General features: G+C 35.7%; 1 protein-coding gene across 3 annotated transcripts in view; it reads left to right on the top strand.

Moving 5' to 3' along the window:
• Positions 1-18,829, top strand: part of LOC149076617 (glutamate receptor ionotropic, kainate 2-like) — a 122,025-nt gene that overhangs the window by 54,968 nt on the left and 48,228 nt on the right. For all 3 annotated transcript variants that reach the window (XM_089244234.1, XM_089244235.1, XM_089244236.1), the window contains exons 3-4: positions 8,788-9,039; positions 13,213-13,388. In XM_089244234.1, coding sequence (XP_089100360.1) covers positions 8,788-9,039; positions 13,213-13,388 — 428 coding nt within the window. The remainder of the gene's footprint in view (positions 1-8,787; positions 9,040-13,212; positions 13,389-18,829) is intronic.

An 18,829-nucleotide genomic window follows, 5' to 3' on the forward strand; every position in this document is an offset into this window, starting at 1 on the left:
TTCACAAATTTAACTTTTTATATTTTCTCTATGGCCCTATAGTCATAGCTGGAAAAAGTTTGCGCTTGCAATAATATGGCAAACAAAACAAGTTTCATGACCGTAAAATAAAAATTTACCGAGATGTTTTTTTCGATTATTTTTATGCTTGAAAGCTATATTTCTAGCTGCCTTTGCGCAGTTCGTGTAAAAAATACAAAATAAAATAATTTGAGATTGATTTATTCCCCTTTTATATAATGCCATTCAGTGTTACTCGTTTGCAAAGTGAGTGATAATACGTAATTAATTAATTACAAATAAATTTCGTATGCCAAAACTGACTAGTAAAATTAATTAGTTTGAAAACAAGTAAATTATCGAATGCTAAAAATACAGTAGACTCCGGACTATCCGGTCTAATGTGGCGGAAGGGCGGGCCGGGTAGGTCGGTGTTATATAAACTCCGACAGTAGGTACAGTACTTTTCACTTCCTACCCCCCATATCATCAAAAACATCTTTTTTATACCGAAACCCGCTGTTATTTACATCGTCTTACCTCAAAGTGCTCATGCGAGTGCTTAATAAATGTTTATTATGTACTTCTGAACTGTTCTGCTTTAAAAATTTACTACAGAAAACGTCCAAGGTAATATTCCCATATAATATGTAATACATTGCACATATTTCAAGATAAACTTTATTATTTCTAACTTAATTGCAGGAAACATAAAATCATATTCACTGTGAGCAGTGTTTTTCAAGGGCGAGGGGAGGGAAGATGGGTGCAATGATTCATCCACGATTAATATAGCTGGTCGTGTAAGATATGAATCACTTCTTGCAGGACCACATAATCAACGAAAAACACTACCGAAATTGTTGCGGTTGTAGCTAATCGTTCTGATTGCTCCAGAGGTCTTTCCCGCAATACTATCATTAATTTATTCATATCACGACGAACTCCAAATCCAATATCATATTTTAAAGTGATCAAAATCACTGCACAAATCCTACACGTATTTTGAAGTGATCAGAATTACTTTGTAGGCCGGATAAAATTCTAGAAAAGGTCCGTGAAGATGACGTGTATTATTAGAGCTCGGAAATTCAGGCAAAATGACATAAATGTCTTTTTATGCCTATTTTCAAACTTTTTTTTATAAAAATTGCAAGACTTTTTTGCGTGGGTCCCAACTTTCACATTCATCAAAATTTCCAGTTTTTCTCTCACAACGTTTTTCATGATGGTTTTTTGAAAAAAGTTGTGCGCCGGATCGAGACTGTATTATTTATCTCGAGATTATCCTCTGGCTCTTGATCATGAATCAATTCTGAATTTTGTAAATTTCTGGTTCTATTTTCATCGGCGTGGACTTTCCATTTGTACTATTTTTCTATATATTTCCCAAGTATTTTCTATACCTTTTTTCTATTTCCACACCAATTACTACTTATTATTGATATATAGTAGTAGTAACAATAGATTAACAGTAGACTCAATGAGTAAGGTAAATTTTTAGCCACTTTTCTGACTCTTGATATCGTAGCTTTTAGTTACTTTTCTTCTTTTTCATTAATTATAAATGCGTTTAATACGTTTAAATACGTTTTCCCTGTGCTCTAACTTCCAATTAGAAAGTTTTTGCCCTGTCTCTCCTGAGAACACACACACAAAAAAAAATAAATAAATAAAATAAATAAATAAATAAAGTTTCTAAGTGTGCAGCAGAATAAAAATAAATATTTTTTATTCTGTTACACACTGTATTTTCACTCCCCAAACTGGTACGGGGTAATTATTGAATGCCTTTTAAGCATTTTTTAAATTGAAACTGTACCTTTAACGGATGGTTCATGAGATAAAGTCCGCATTAGCACTTATAGGACACCCTGTATATTATGTTTCCATGTATATAATTGAAAATCTAGAAATAACATAGAACCTAAATGAAAATGTTTTATCTGATATTGGCTGTAATATATGCTCTAAAATTCAACGATGATATAATATTTATAAGAAGACTTCTTTCGACCCCTACAAGTCACAGCATGGACCGTTCCCTCGGTATTTGGAAAATTCCACACCGTGCGAGAAGAAAAATTGGAAATCCTCCACATTACGCATTCGATTGAAACATTGCTGCTCCTCTGCTCGCTATGAATGATCCCACACCAGCACGTAAATAATCCAGCACGATATATTTAGTAGTATCGTATGAATGTACAAAAATTTCTCATTATTACCCATTCCGTCCACTTTTGCATTTTTGTTCGTGTTTGTTCTTTGTTTGATTACCCGTGATGATTTGATTCCTTTGATGTGTCGTCGTTTTATCTTTTTGGATTCGAAACCTGTGTTAGTTTGGCGTATGTTCCAAATACTAATTAGATTAGCATTAGAAATCGGCTCTTTTAGACTTCCGTTGTTATTATTTTTTCGAAACACCGGGACTGCGAGAATTCTTCTCGTTTATAACGAGCAGCACACAACCACATTACCGTTCCGAAACATCACCGAATAATTTCTTCCATCGGGTTCATTTTCAGATTAATCCAATTTGGAATTTGGCGAGATATCATACCTATTCCTTTCGATTAGTTAGTTCATCAAAATTATCGCAATCACGAAATCGGGAAAGAGCGTCTGCCGATTGAAGCGAACGAAGGTGTGTATGACCGACGAATGCAGTATCGAAATCATTGCGAGTGATAATTATCAAGGCTCGAACGAAATTAATATCGTATGTGTTACCTAAGGCAAATAACTTCATTTGAGCGATTAAATAAAGAAAATGTTAGAACATTCGGTTCCATGATTATACTATAGGGAGCCGTGAGATGAGAAAGGCGAATTTATACATACATATATTGCAATATCGAAATATGATTTACATAAAAAGAAAGAAATAGAGAAATGATGTACAGTTTGAGCCGTTTGTGGTGGCTACAAATCTTTACGACTCCGTCGACACGTTATCGAAGCTTTATTGCGCTATTTTTTTACGCGATGAAGAGAGTGATTAACATCGTTGGGAGAATTTCTCAAACTGCTGGTTAATTGAACTAATTAACCATATTCTCGTCGTCACTTTATTTCCATTACAGTCAAAAATTTGATAAAGTTATTTCAGTATCAATATACTACACTTATTTTTCTTCTTTTTTATCAATTTTGTGTTGCAAGTTTTGCGTTTTTTTTGTGTTTTTTTTTTTGCATATGACACTTTTTGTTTAAGGAAGATTATAAATATATGCACCGATTGAAAAACCTTTAGATGATTGTTTGTGTGCGGAGCCAGATCAACTCACTACCGTTCTCAATACAACTCACTGTTTCCAGTTAGGGTTGTTTAGTGTCCAACTTCATGTTCAAGACCGAATCATCACCGAAACGTGTTTTCGGAATTTGAATGACAGTTAAATTATAAAATGAATCATCTATTCTATTACATTAGGCTACTAAATGCGCTCTTGATTTTTGCTTCGAAATTCAAAATAAATAAAATCACTCTCATTATTAGATGCATTTTGTCTACGTTCGATGAATGGGAGACATAAGTCATAAACCAATATAACATAAGACATAAGTTAGAACCAATGGTATCATCACTATCTTATATCACCATTATCCGCTAAAGGGATGAAATTAGAATCGTGTCTTTTTCCCCTCTGTTGTTGAAATAAGTATTTACTTCCTTAATTTTTTTAAATTGAATTGATTTTTTTTTAATTTTAAAAAATAGTACCCGAAGATCGATGAGTACAGCAATTACTTCGGCTTTCATGAACATTGTGCTTGTTTGGATTTATATTGGGGCCGTTATCTGTCTTTCATGTTTTGGAGCGAAAATGGCAAATGCTAAATTTTATGTAAATATCGTGTTGAAGGTCTATCGTGTTCTATGTGCGGAGAGACTTTTCAAAATGGAAGACCGGCTCGCATTCGCGCCTCAAAGTTGGAAAACTGAAGAAAATCAACTTCAACCGAAGAGAGTTTACTCTATTTCAGTTTGAACCGCCTGTTGTATATATATTGCGTACCCTTAACAAAACCATTAATCAAATAAAGATTCAACAAATAATCTACTCTAATCACATACAAGTGATGTCAGGGAGATCTTCTGCCGTCTAAATTTTCAATCGATTTTTTTTTTCCATTTCATGTTCAAAAAACAAAAGGGGGTGGGGAACACGTGGTTTTTTCACCACTCGTCTTCCCAATCTATTTTTCAAAGTGTTCTTTTTAAATGAAGATTTCAAGATCTGCACCAACCACATACATATACGAATTTTCCAAGCAAACTTTTACTTTTCGAATCCAAACTTAAATTTCCTTAGAATAAGTGGCATCAAAGACAAAAAAAAAAAAAAAAAATAGAATTTTTCATTCAGATACTGCTTTTCGAAAACGGTCCTTTTTTTGAAATGAAAAACAAAAGAAATTAAAACCAATTCCTTACATTTGAAATGCGCACACAAACATAACAAATGAATATCTCTTTTCATCGAAGTAACTGATTTTTGATATAATATGCTATTTATGATCAGTTTACAGTTTAGTTTAGACGGGAAAATTGATACCGTAATTTGTAAGTTATGTTTGTCGTTGTTTTGTGTCAGGAGAGGGGGGGGGTGGTACGGAATGCAGTCGATTGCCTTTCTTATAACAGTAACATAATCACTCAATCCCGCGTATGGGTCTTTCGATAATATAATTCAACATGAAATTCAATGGCTGCAGGCAGAATAAAATAGATCTATCATTTCTTTTACCACTTCTGCCGCGGAACTCATGCAGCTTTGATTTTTTCCCAAAGAATTTCTTTTATTCATACGGATTCTTGAAAGCCATCCGCTTCTTTAAACGATTCGAAAGAGGGCGAAAATGATATTATCTGTATGTATACGGTGCACATTTCTTTCAATATAAACTACCATTTAACGGGAGAAAAACAGAATTGTTTTCGAAACATAAAAGTCATTGCGACATGAAATATATTTCACGAGCGTGACCTCAACATATCACCTGTTTTGTGACGGTTCAATTGAGTGTCTTGCTTTCAGCGTTCGGGAAGTAATATCAGGGACATTAAAAATAAATAAATTTTATGGCTGGTATTTTGGCAAAGAACTGCTACAAAACACAATTGGCCATTTCAAAGTACGTACTTGGCAGTTTTAACAAAATTTCAGTAAATGAAGTATGAAATTTTTGAATGAAACGAATGGCGATTAAAATTGCCTATTTCCAAAATAGTAACTGATTTCAGCAATTTGGTAAATTTAAATACCTGTCGAAGGTTCTTCGAATTGCGAATTTTTAAAACGAATTTCGAGTTTTATATCAATGAGTTAACTTTAATTAACTTACGCATTAATAAATTTGTAATATGTATTAAATATAAATCCTCACATGCTCCTATTTCATACGATTTCATTTAACACATGAATATGCACTTATTCAGATGCGACTATAAAGATCATGTTGAAAACTTTAACGCGGTTATAAATTCAAGATTAAAGAATATACACATAATAATAATAATTCTCTCTCGGCGAGTAATAATTTGGAAAGGAAAGACCATCAGAGAGTTATTAACTGGAGGCCGTTAAATTTCCCGGATCCAGCCATCACACGATAATCGTATCATAATCGTTAACTAGATATTACAGATACATTAAAGGAAGATGATAGCGGCCATGAAGCCTGTCAGCGCGAAATTTCTCTGTCCTGCTCAAATATGTTCATTTGTGCCTTATTTGATAATATTCAAATGGAAAATGTTCTACAGTTTTAACTTTTTTCTCTCTTTATTTTCTCCAAGTGATAAAGAGTCATTTGCTCTCGAAAATATGCCTTAGATATGGGAAATCAATATAAACGCTACTTCCGAGAAAGGTAAATGGGCTATTTTGAGTGCTATTAAACTGCTATTGCTAACTTCTCGATCGATATTGGTTGGAGATTTAGAAACTTTCCCTTTCGTATGAATGAAACTTGAACATCAGTAAAACTTCATTTATTTTATGTGTGTGTGAGCGGCTTCCCAACGAAATCCACAGCAAAGGTAAACCAACAAATTTTTATCTGTAGGCTATTTGACTATGAGCCTATATTTTTTAGCAATTTCTTTTCTACCGCTGGAATATCAGTGAGAGTTTTCGTTCGATTAATCATTCTTCATCAGTAGAAGCTTACCGACTGACCATGATCCACCTGAAATTTTTTGCAAACATCTCGTCTACATCTACGGCATACGTTTTTAGTAGCGTTGAAGTGCTCTCCTCGGCTGTCCAGAAACAACCTAGATGACAGATAGGTCATCATTGAAAATAGTTATCGAAGATGTAGAAGATAAGTTTGGATTAAATTTTTATCTCGATCACGGCCTATAGCCCGGAAGCTTCTACGGATGAAGAATGATTAATCTACCGAAAAAAATCCCAGAGTTAGTGCGCCTTGCATTAGCGTCATATTTTGTGAGAAAACATATTGCATTGTATGATGCGGACCAGGTGGGTTGATTGAAATCAAGAAATGAATCGAATACGCACATTTCTTTAATTTTATTTATTCATTATATACTACAAAAATGTCTGCCGTCTCATTGTTTACATCCATAGCGGCTTCAGGTGACGTCGCAGAGCCAACACCATCTATAGCAGAAGGCCTCCGCACGAAGGTCATCTCACAAATTGGATACAGCAAACCGACGCATGTGCCATCTTTACTCTTTTTTGTAGTACAGTGATACCTTGGCTTTCGTCGATAATCTGTTCGAAAACAATCCGCAGAATCCGAAACCGAGGCATTTATTTCCATATGAATCAATGTTAATCCAATTAATTCGTTCTAGAAACTCCAAAATGATACCAAAAATACAACTTACAAAGAATAAATATAGTGTTTAATACTAAAACAATAAGAAATAAATATAAAATGAATATAAAAGACTAATGTGTGTAAAGAATAAATGAACATTTAATATGAGATTTACATTTTTATATCTTTCTGAAGGCTCTTCTTGGCGTATGGAAAAGAAATGGAGCGGGAGAGAGGTGCGGATATATATAGTATTGTTTGGAAGGGGAATCCCCCTCCTTTCCTTAAGGACCTTAGGTATCAAGGCACTATGTGGGGTAACTTCCCTTCTTGGTCGTTTGGCATTAGGACCAGCTTCAGAATCAGTGGTTCCATGCCGACCCATGTCGTACAACAAAACTGTTCAAAGGGGGTCTGTTTCTGCCGCCTCTTTAAGATTTGCCTACTACTCCATTTGCCGGCAATTCAAAGGGCTGCCGGCTCTGGAAACTTTCTTTAGTACCATGGAATCGTTTGGCTAGACACGAGGGTTGATGCTCAGACAAAGAGAAACAACGCCGCACTGAACAGAACGAAAATTAGCAGATTTTTACGGAAAAAAAATCAGCGAAAACCGAAACCGACGATAACCGAAGTCAACGAAAACCGAGGTATTACTGCATATCCAATGGCTGTAGTTGAGATGACCTTCTTCAGTAACGTCACCAACTTCGCGCGGAGGTCTTCTGATACAGATGGTGTCGGCAGAGCTCGGTCCAATCACCAACTCGGTGGTCGACCGCTCGCCATTTATAAGCCGCTGCCGTGACGTCCGTTTACGTTCGCCAAGTGTCACGGCTGCCTTTTTTCTCCCTCTTTTGATTGCTATGTTTTCAAACTCTTTCTGCTTCGTGTTGGTGAAATATTCGGACATTTCTGAAATTTTTTTTACAAATTTTTCGCATTTTGATTCCTTCTACTTATTCAATTGTATTTATAAATTGTAGTAATTATTCAAATTGTCAGATTTTCTTACTGTCACAATGTATTCTTATTCTGTAGTTATGCAGCTACAAAACAGCGCCTCGCTTGATGTGTTCACTCTCCGGGAAGCTGAGATATACTAATTTCAGTGCGAGCAGGCTGATTTATCACAAACAATTATTTTGTTTGTGGTTATGACGTCATCAGAAATCCTGAATGTTATTAAGGTCTTTGTTCTTGTTTACCTAACAGTCTGGACGTGCATTTAGTGCTGTATGTCAAGTTGGTATATTATGCTTTTAATGATGATACTGGCCGTGAAGGTCTGAAATGGTTGGTTCTTCAATCATTCTTCACGCAAATGAAATCGACCGAATATATTTATGTAGGCACATATACCATATTTATCTGTATATAAAATCATTTAGCAATTGTATGTTCGCACCCAAAGGAAAAAAATCACTGTTCAGAAATGTTATAATTTTTCTCCACTCGTATAGATTTAGTGGGTACCAACCATCCATATGTCATAAATGAGCCACTACTACTTTATTACGCAACAATTCCGATCATATCGCCATACAGCAATTTACTACCGATCTAGTTCGCTCAAAAATGAGGATGCCATTTATCGGTGGTTGCCTCAGATTTGGTAGTGAAAGAAATTGTTATTTATGTTCTTCCCCGGGATCAAATCCGCGGACCTGCCGGTAGTCTTCATGACGGTCGACGAGCATCTTGCCACTGCACAACTCCAGCGCAACATACGAATAAGGACTGGAACTTTTCAAAAAAAAAAATTTTTTTTACAAAAAAAATTATAAACTTATTTTAAGCTCAGTTTATAAGTTTTATAATTTATAGAATTTGTAAACTTTGTTTTCCTACTTTAATATATACGGATTACTAATAAGCTGATTCCATCCGCTTTATATTGCCCATCGAATTTCTGTAGATATGGTGTATTCGTACATAACAGTTAGTGGATGTTTCGTATAATTTTTTCTGCGATTACAGCTTGCTTGCTCGTGAGTTCCGGCGTTAGTGCGATCTTTGGTCCTCAAGACGCTCTGGTGGGGACGCACGTCCAATCTATCTGCGATGCTCTGGACATTCCACATATCGAATCGAGAGTGGACATGGAACCGGAGCTTAAGGAGTTTTCCATAAACCTCCATCCGACCCCGAGAATAATTGGTTTTGCCATCAGAGACCTTATTCACTACCTCAACTGGACCAAAGTGGCTATCATGTACGAAGAAGATATGTGTGAGTATCGTGGAATACACCTTCTTCTTTTTCCTTGCGAACGATCGCGATTTCTTTATCAGTTATCACTCGAGCTGGAAATCGCAAAAAATTTAATACGTAATCTTCGATACCTTCGTGATTCCCGCAGTAGAAAGAAAAACTGTTTCAATTGACGGTGCAATTCGTTTGATTAACTAAATCAGTTGGAACGCATCGCAACAAATAATGCTTTTCAAACGCGATTTACATTAAAAACAGAGATTAGAAAATATGGATCGATCGAATTTTTTTCTTTTGCTTAGAATATTATATATTCGCACAATTAAAACTAAAATTATTTTTCCTTCGAGCTCGAATCGTTTCTGAAGAAGTTTATCAGTAACGATTGAGTGAGTAATTAACCTTACCGTTATGAATCCTTTGCAGGAAAAAAACTTAATCAGGAACATTCTTTTGCACTAGAGAAAAATTATTTTGATTTTAGTGCTTTTTTTCAGCTGCGCATCCCCTTCCCCTCCTGCTCTCAATTAACTTCAATTCATGTTCCCGCACGTCCATAAATAACTTGTTTTTATCTGTTAGAAATAAAAAGTCATTAGAAAGTATATAAAACGAAAACGCACGAGGATAATAACAAAATCTCGTACCAATTTCACGTCATTATTCATTGATACTTTATTATCATATTTCTGTAATTATTTATTCATTATTCTGCTTTTTCACAATTTCTCCAGGTATTTTGAGAGCGAGGTTTCTTGTTCGCGTGGGGATATCGTGACTTGCATTTCACTAAAAATTTCAAATTTTTGATTTCATGCGCGAAAGCAAGAATAACCTCATTTTATAAGCAAAGGAAAATTAATAGCACTGAAAATAGGCAAACTTGCAATAGTACAATGCTGTTTCTGTATGTTCTGTGGGCATTATTTCAACTTCTAACTACTACTTAACGGTAGTGCAACTCGTAAAAGTTTCTGGATGTTAAGTCGGAGGGGAATGTCGGAAAGAAAAGTCGGTAACTCCGTCGGGAATCAAAGATGACTGGGTTCGATTTCCAAGGGAGATAGCCAATTTTTCTTTCCGAAATTCGCCTCGGCATAATTTTATTTATTTATTTATCACGCAATCCAGTAGGCATATAGCACTTACACTGGTGAGATTCAAAACTGGTAACATAAATGAACGTAAATAAAATAGAAAAACACTTCATAAAAGGAGTAAAGTTAAAGTCGTCCAAGGAAGAGACGAATCCAGCATAGGGGGCAGAAACGAGGTCACGAGGCAGGTTGTTCCACAGTCTAGCTGAACGGCATCTGAAGCCATAGAAGTAGCGGTCGTCTCTGGCCACAGGAATTTTCAATTGAAGACCGTGTCTACGGAGGTTAAGTCGTCTGTCCAAGATTTCGAAAAAAGGGTTATCGGAAGGTAAATATATCATATTATGAACCAGTTTATAGCACATAATTAGGTCAGATCGAGCCCTCCTCCACTCCAAGGAGTGAAGGACAAGTATCTCGAGTCTCTCAATAGTATGATTTTCCACCAATACCTGGAAGTCGTTTAGTAAAAGCCTTTTGGGGACTCTCGATGAGTAATATGTCTTTAATTTTGTATGGACACTACACCAGCGAGCAGTATTCAAGAATCGGTCGGACATATGTGCAAAAAGCGAAAGTCAGGGTATGCATATCGCACTTGCTGTACGCCGTACGTATCATATATACAGAAAGACTTTTTCCTTGATGTATTGTGGGTCGAGAGAGGAAAAAAAACTAACACGAAAGAATCGTTTTACATACAGCTTTTCGTACCCCATTTAGGGCCCTTTCACACGGAGCAGATGCGGGTCCGGAAGAAGTTTTAACAAGTGGAATATACTGCGCCTTTCAGACGAGCCGAGAAATCTCCGCACCTAGGAAATGTTCATGCGGGTCCAGACGTCGTCCGCATGTGTCAAAACCTAAGTGCGGGCTCCGCATCCGCACATAGAAGTTTTGACAATAGGTTTATTCGGAGCTATTCACACGATGCGGATGCGGAGCGAATTCGTCCGCATCTTTGGCTACTTTTTGAAGGTGATTTTTCACGGAATTTTTTTAATTATTTGCCAATAAAACCTGTCAACAACGGCCACTGACGGGACCAAAATTATAAGCCGTTCTGTTCATTACGAATATTTAATTGACTACATACTTTAATAACTTTTAAATTTAATTTAAAAATTTTAATTTTTTTCTTTTTAAATTTTTAAAATTATTTAAAAATATAAAAATCTGAAATATTATTTGAAATATTTGTTATTTTTTTAAATTTTTTAACTGTTAATTTTTTTAAACTTTAAAAAAAATACTTTTCATAAACAACGTTATCCACGTACGGTGTTCACTCAGGGCCGGATTAAGTCGTTTGAAGACCCTAGCACTTGAATATTTTTGGTGGTTCCCCCGATACCTACAAGTTTATTTTACTCGATGTTCAGTCTATAAACTGAAAAAATGAAATTTTATATTTCAGAAGTGACACTAATCTAAGGATGGGATTTCACTCTAAAAGGTTCATAAAAATTGTTTTATAAAACTTGAAAAATGTAACCAATAAACACATCTGTTACATTCGAGAGAACTTAACCTGATCCGCCTATTGGTTGCATTTTTCAAGTTTTATAAACGAACTTTTATAGTGTAATCCCGGCCTAAGACAGAATTGTGATGTGAATATTTCTAAGCACAGGCATTTTGAAAGTCTCTACCCCTTCCCTTTTTTACTACTTGCAAATTCTTTGATATCTCCTGAATTTTTTTTTCTTTTTTTTGGAACATCGAAAGTTTTGGATGTTTTTGGATTTGATTTTTCGAACATTGGATGTTTTTGGAATTTTTCTTCCATATTTTTCCGAAAAGACGGATTTTTTTTCAAAATATTTTGGAAATATTTGAAGACATTTTCTCCCATCGACTACTTGTGAGGATCTGAATGAAGACATCTTTATTCCCATATTCTATGTGGCTCTAGATTAAACCACCAAAGAATGCCTCTAGGCTGCCTATGGGCACTGAATCAGGGGTGAAGGAGAAAAATAATTACAAAAATTGCGAAAAAACAGTTTATATGCACGAATTTCGAACTAAAGATGCGGGCGATTCGTCCGCATCCGCTCCGTGTGGAAGGGGCCTTAAATGCGTGCGCAACAAATGATATTTCTCATGGGTCAAGATCCCGTTCAGAAAGAGAGCACCTGTATAAAGTATTTATAAGTTCGGCTTAGAAGCATGTGCTTAATAATAAATTAGATATTTTTTCCCACTACACAAAGTGGTTATTATGTGTGTGTATACACCTTTAATACATGTTATGTATACACCTTTAATACATGTTATGTATACACCTTTAATACATGTTATGTATACACCTTTAATACGTGTTATGTATACACCTTTAATACATGTTATGTATACACCTTTAATACATGTTATGTATACACCTTTAATACGTGTTATGTATACACCTTTAATACATGTTATGTATACACCTTTATGAATGAAGTATAGTAATAAACTTATATGATGATTACAGGGTAATTCTATACGAAAATCTCGATATTAAATTGTACGTAAAAAATTATAAATTAATTTTTTTTAATAAATTTTCATTCGCAGGGAAGGATTTCAAAATTTATGAAATGTCTTCTAACCCTCTAAAAATGCTTTCCTCCTTTGCGAGGGCTGCTTGCACCCCTGGTTAAGAGCCATTTCTTTGAGAGAAGGGGGAAGAAAAAGTGTCCCACGTGTTTCTGCCTTTCTTGTGTTTTGTGACTTGTACAAAAACAAATCAATCACATAAAATTTTGAGAAAAAATGTTTTTGTTTATTTCCGATGGAATTTTCTCTCATTGTTTTGGAAGAGAAATGTTTCTGTCAGAACCACTTACGCATCGTCAGAAATCTTTTGAATTTTAGAGTCATTTGTCAAGCTCTACATACACATATTTACTTCGATTCGAAAAAATGAGAGGATAAAAGAAAAACTCAAATGCGTTGCTTCAACTGAATTCATGAATTAAAAATCGTGTTGGAACTCGAAGATAGATCTTTTTCTTTTGAAAAAATGAATAAAATTTTTTTTATAAAGAAAGAGCTACTCACACACACACACACACATATATATATATTTATTTATGTATTTTTATTTTAGCGCTGATCAGTTTGCAGGAACTCATAAAGCCTCCAGTGCCCAGAGCACTGCAAGTATTTTTCAGAAAGACTCAGCAAGAGACTTTTCGCGAAACTCTTCGTGACATAAAGAGTAGGGGCATTTTCAGCATTATCGTAGACACCCGACCCCAAAACCTACACCATCTTCTTCAAGCGGTAAGGATTTATTTTCTTTTTCTGCTTATCATATATTTGCGGTGGAGTTGGGCTTACTCTGAAACATCGTTGTTCCGTCGCTGCAAAACAAAATATTTCTTTTGAACACAATAAGATCCACCGATTTTTTTTTTTCAATTGTGTTTTTTTGGAAACATCATTTATTACCGACACACTGATCATCACTTGTATATTTATATGCATATATGGATCCGTATATGGGGTGTTCTGTTAATCGACTGACCGACCCAGTGGGTTGTTAGTAGACATCAAGAGGAACAAAAATTGCAACGGAACGGGGTGTCGCAAACCACGTTGAGAGGGCGAAAAACGCATGCAGGTTTCGACGTCACGCTGGATCGACAAAAAGTATACAATAATAACTACAGAAAGATTTATTTCATTTATTATTACAAGAATTGTTGGAAGTGGCGGTCGCTGACGTCATTGCACAGTCTACAACGACGTAAAAACGATTTTTCCCCGACGAGCTCGAAGATACCAGGTATGCTTTTGATGTCTGCCGCAGCGACGACAGTCCGCGCTGTGAGATCCTCCGGTGTGTCCACAGGCGTCGCATAAACGAGTGATTTAAGGTGATCCCCATAGGGGCCGTTCAAGTATTACGTAAACAAATTTTTAGTCATTTTTGACCCCCTCCCCCTTGTCAGCAAAAGCCAGCAAAACTCTTACCCCTCCCCCCCCCCCTGGCAGCAAAATTTCGTCATCAGCTCTGCCCCTCTGAAACCTAACGCATTCAGAGACGTACACAGGTGGGGGGGGGGCATAGGGGGGCTCGTGCCCACATCCAACGATCAAAAATTTAGTTTTTTAATTCAAAAAATATTTTTTAATTGAAATTTCGGAAGAAAATACCTTTATATGTTATTATAATCAATTTCTGTTAATTTCAATGTTATCTGATGGCTATGAACTCAAAAAATTATCTTTAATTTTTAACCCTCTAAGCTATATAATGATAAATCGCATAAAGGAAGGCCCTTGGCCCGCGGACCAAATATGGCCCTGGGGGATATCTGATGCAGCCTGCCCTCTTCAAACCTAATTTTGTAAAAATGAACTAAGAGACACACTTACAGATCGCTTAAGTGTCCCGTGGTACAATTCCAGAACATTTAAGCGGCCCGTGGAACATTTTCAGATCACTTAAATGACCCGGGACACAGTTCCAGAACGCTTAAGCGATCCGTGAAACATTTAGCGATTCCTTGAGTGACATGTGACGTAGTTTTAGAGCTCTTAAGTGGCCCCCAGTGCAGTTCTACATCACTCAAGTTACCCGCGGCACATTCTCAGATTATTTAAGTGATCCACGGCATATAATTACGGATCACTTGAGTGATGCGTGGCCCAGTTCCAGAGCACTTAAGTGGCCCGGACACATTTCCAGATCGCTTGGATCCGCGAAACATTTAGAGATCACTATAGTGGCTCTGTAGGACACTTATCAATAGGGGGGAATATTACTTCAAGTGCCTACAAACTATCGAAAGGTTTTTGGCGCACCGAGTAAGATGCCATTAAAAATATTTCATATTTTCAATAAAGGGTGGTTGATGACGTAAGCATTATCCAAACCCCCCCCCCCCACTTGTCATCAAAAGTCAACAAATCGGAAACCCCCTCACCCCCATCGATGATGACGTAATACTTGAACGGCCCCATAGGAAAAAGTCACACGGATTGAGATCCGTCGAACGTGGAGGCCAAGCAACGGGTCCGATCCACCTCCTTGGGGTATGTAACATCGATATGCGTTTTTTGCGATTTTCACCCTCTTAACGTGGTTTGCAACACCATGTTCCAATGCAATTTTTGTTCTTCTTGATGCCTACTAACAACCCTCTGAGTTTGTCGGTTCATTAACAAATGATTATTGAATGAACACGACATGAAATGAACCCTGTATATGAGTGTATGACATTTGTGAACACAATACACATTTTTTAGTTAATGTATTACGCTGATGCCATTGTTTTTTTCACTCGGATTGAGGGAGCTCGTCATAGATCATACCATGATTTTTTTCTCTCTCTTATCCCATCTATATTAATGAGTGTATATATCTATGTAACTATTAACAATTCCTTTGCTTATGTAACGCGTAGGTGAAATAAATTTGAATTAGTTCTATCATGAACCCAACCCCATGTTATTATCGAGCTCGGCCTGAACTTTTAGTGGGCCCCATTGCAGATTTTAGGGCAAATTTTGAGTGTATAAAAATAAAGAAATATACGGTTAATTTTTTCTCCATCCCTTCCATGCCAAAGCTCTGTCGTTTTCCCTCTTGTGGTGGTCACGAGTTCCTCTTCCTTACGACTACCATTTTCAAGTATTTATCGCTAAATAGTAGATGAATAGATTTTTCACGGTTGCCATTCAATGATTATTTTATTGCATTCACAGCGGCCGGCTGTTTGAGTACCGACTCGACGTTTCTCCAACACCACGGTTGACTAATTTCCCGATACCTATTAAATTTCTGAAGTAATAATTATAAATAGCTCTTATCATTTCCGTCAATGTTAATTTTCTCATCCAAACACATTGTACACCACAGAGTAATAATACTATAGAGTGCGCGCGAGGGGTTACAATGTGAAGCAAAGATCCGGAGTCACGTGACTCCAGTCGAAAGGCTGGTCAGGGAATCTCGCTGGCAATGCTTTCCTTATGGCTGTTCGTATGACGATCTCCAAGTGCTGTCTTATTTTTCATTAGAATGGTCACCACGTGTGCAGCTTTCGGATGTTCGGAACGGTTTAGGAAAGGAGGAACATTATCCTTTCACAAAGGAATACTTTTTTGCTTATTTCCCTTCTTATAAATTAAAAATTGGAATATTAAATTGACGATGCAATGGATTTCTGACGTAATCTCAGTTTTTAACGACTCCATTTTGGATTTAATTCAATTAAAGTTCCAAGTTTTGGTAAAATTCAAATGTCATGAATCATTATTAAATGTTTTAATAGAATTTTTGGCAATAAATGATTGAAATTGTGAGTTTTATGAAGTTTTAACTGAAATATACGTCTCCGCAAGATTTGGCGAGATTTGGCGAGCTAGTGAGTTCATTCGAGTTTTGTTCAACTTGGAAGAAAATATGCTTTTCAGAAGGATAAATTTATGAAAAATATTCTATTTAAATAGAATGTGAGGAAAACTCCCCCCCCCCCTCTAGACAATTGCAGTTTTGCATAAAAATGCATAACAACCTCTAAAAATAATAGTATTTTTACCCCTCTTCGTAACGGTTATGTTTGCATATGCTGATAAATACAGCAAAAGCCAACATGAACTAAGCCGATGAAAATAAATCTCTCTCTATCTTCGCATTTATTATTAATTTAATTTTTATGGCGAAATATGTGTAGTGCACGCATCTCATACGGGCAGAACGAAGTTGTTGAAATAAAGTGATATTTCAGCATGGATTTTTTCCATATTCATCAAACTTACTAAGTTCATTTTGAGAATTATTCGATTCATTCGTAAAAAGTGATAAATGCTACGAAATTCATCAAACTTACTAAAAATATTGGTAATTATGCATATATTTACCAACTATTATGCATAATTTCTGAAGATAACGCGCACTACGGATTTATCAAATTTACAGTAACATAAACATTATATATTTGTTGTATACAATATTTTGTTTCCTGTGTGTGTATAGATATTTAGAAAGCTATTAAAAACTGTGCCAAAAAAATTTATTTCATGAAATTTATACTGTTTATATTCACTTCCTTCAAATATTATATATTCAATTAAAATTTAAAAATCCATGTGTTAAGAAATTATTAAGAATTATCCCTTAATGGAAAATTAAAAAATTCCGTTTTCCAATATTTGTTTATTTTATAGAATTTATTTTTTCAAATCTGATACTCCCTAAATATTTCACATAAAAATGAGTGAAATTCATTGAAAAAATGAAGGAAAGTTTTCATCAACTTGATCGAATTGAGTCAAATTTCGTTACAGCAACATCCTAGCTTCTGCGAAAACACGCCAAATGTAATAGCGCAAAACCTGTTCTTTCCCCGACAATACTGCTCATCTTTTCTTCACGTTCGACAAGTTTTATGAATAGCGTGCGCGGTCTATTTATATCTTAAGTCTATGTTGTACACTCGTGTGCAAAATTAAGAGAATTTGCACATTGTGTCTATTTTCAACATGTCTGGGGCACTCTTGGGACGGCAATTGCATATCGCCGGGAACCATCCCGGAACTAAAAACTGCGTTGCTGCAGGGATTGCACCGATTGCCACAGGGACTGCTCAACTGCCTCGTGTCCGGTATGCCGTCGCGCTGTGCAACCTGTCTAACTGTGAGCTGTGAGAGAGGACCATACCCCATATTATACTAATTTTCGGTTCGATCTCGCAACATGGATTTTTGACATTCCTGCAATAATGAGCTTTACTGACAATCATGCGTGCGCACTATGACTTTTTTATGGTACATCTTTTTCTCTGTTATAACTGTGTATTCATACCAAATTTCATTAAAATCTACTCCACTAGTTTTTCAGAAATTCGACATAATGTGCTAATTCTCTTAATTTTGCACATGAGTGCAAAATACAAAATGAGTGCAATTACAAATTGTTGGCCAAATTTACTCATCCGCAAATGCGTTAAAAAGCCAAAAATTTATAGCTGATCTTACATGCAAAGTTTTTAGAGGAAAAAATTTACGTTCTCTCGTATTTGAAATAGAGTAAGACTTGCAATTTTAATCCATACGCTTTCGAGTCAGTAAAAAAACTTTTTTGTAAAGTGGAACCATCACTTCTCTAATCATCGAATTATTCAGTAAGTTCAAATCTCCGGGTAAATATTTACAAAAAAGCATCCGATTCGTTATAACATTGAATCATGTCATAATATAACTGCGTTCTGAGAGAGAGAGAGAGATAGAAAGATATATAGATAGCATCTCAGAATCGTTAAATGGAATTCGAACTCTTTGTGCGAGTTTCGCTTTTTGCTCGTTATCCTATATTATTTAATCGGTTTTTTCTCTTCCTATTCGCTGACGTGAGAGAAAACAGACCGCTATTTGCTTTGCGGAGATGGTATTACTCGCTTAGAAAAGGACATAAACTTTCATTAATAGGATACGTATGTTATCTGTTGAGTAGATCGTCGTTAAGTGAATTCTTTTTTTTTTTTACTTCACAATAATTTATTAATGGCATGGATTATTTCTCTAGAAATTCTTCTGATGGTGACAGTGCTTGAAATGTTTGAAAGGAATAAGGACTGAATCATTTGTTCCACGTTTTTTCTTATACGAACAACGTATTTTCTCCGAAAAACTAGAGTTGGTCAGATTTCATTAAAAAAACAACTTGATATAATATTTATTATTAATAAAATATTTATTGGTAATAATATTAATTG

The sequence above is a fragment of the Pholcus phalangioides genome, unplaced genomic scaffold (assembly GCF_987345545.1).
Source record: "Pholcus phalangioides strain wild (caught in Gottingen) unplaced genomic scaffold, Ppha-v1.0 ptg000015l_1, whole genome shotgun sequence".
NCBI lineage: Eukaryota > Metazoa > Arthropoda > Arachnida > Araneae > Pholcidae > Pholcus > Pholcus phalangioides.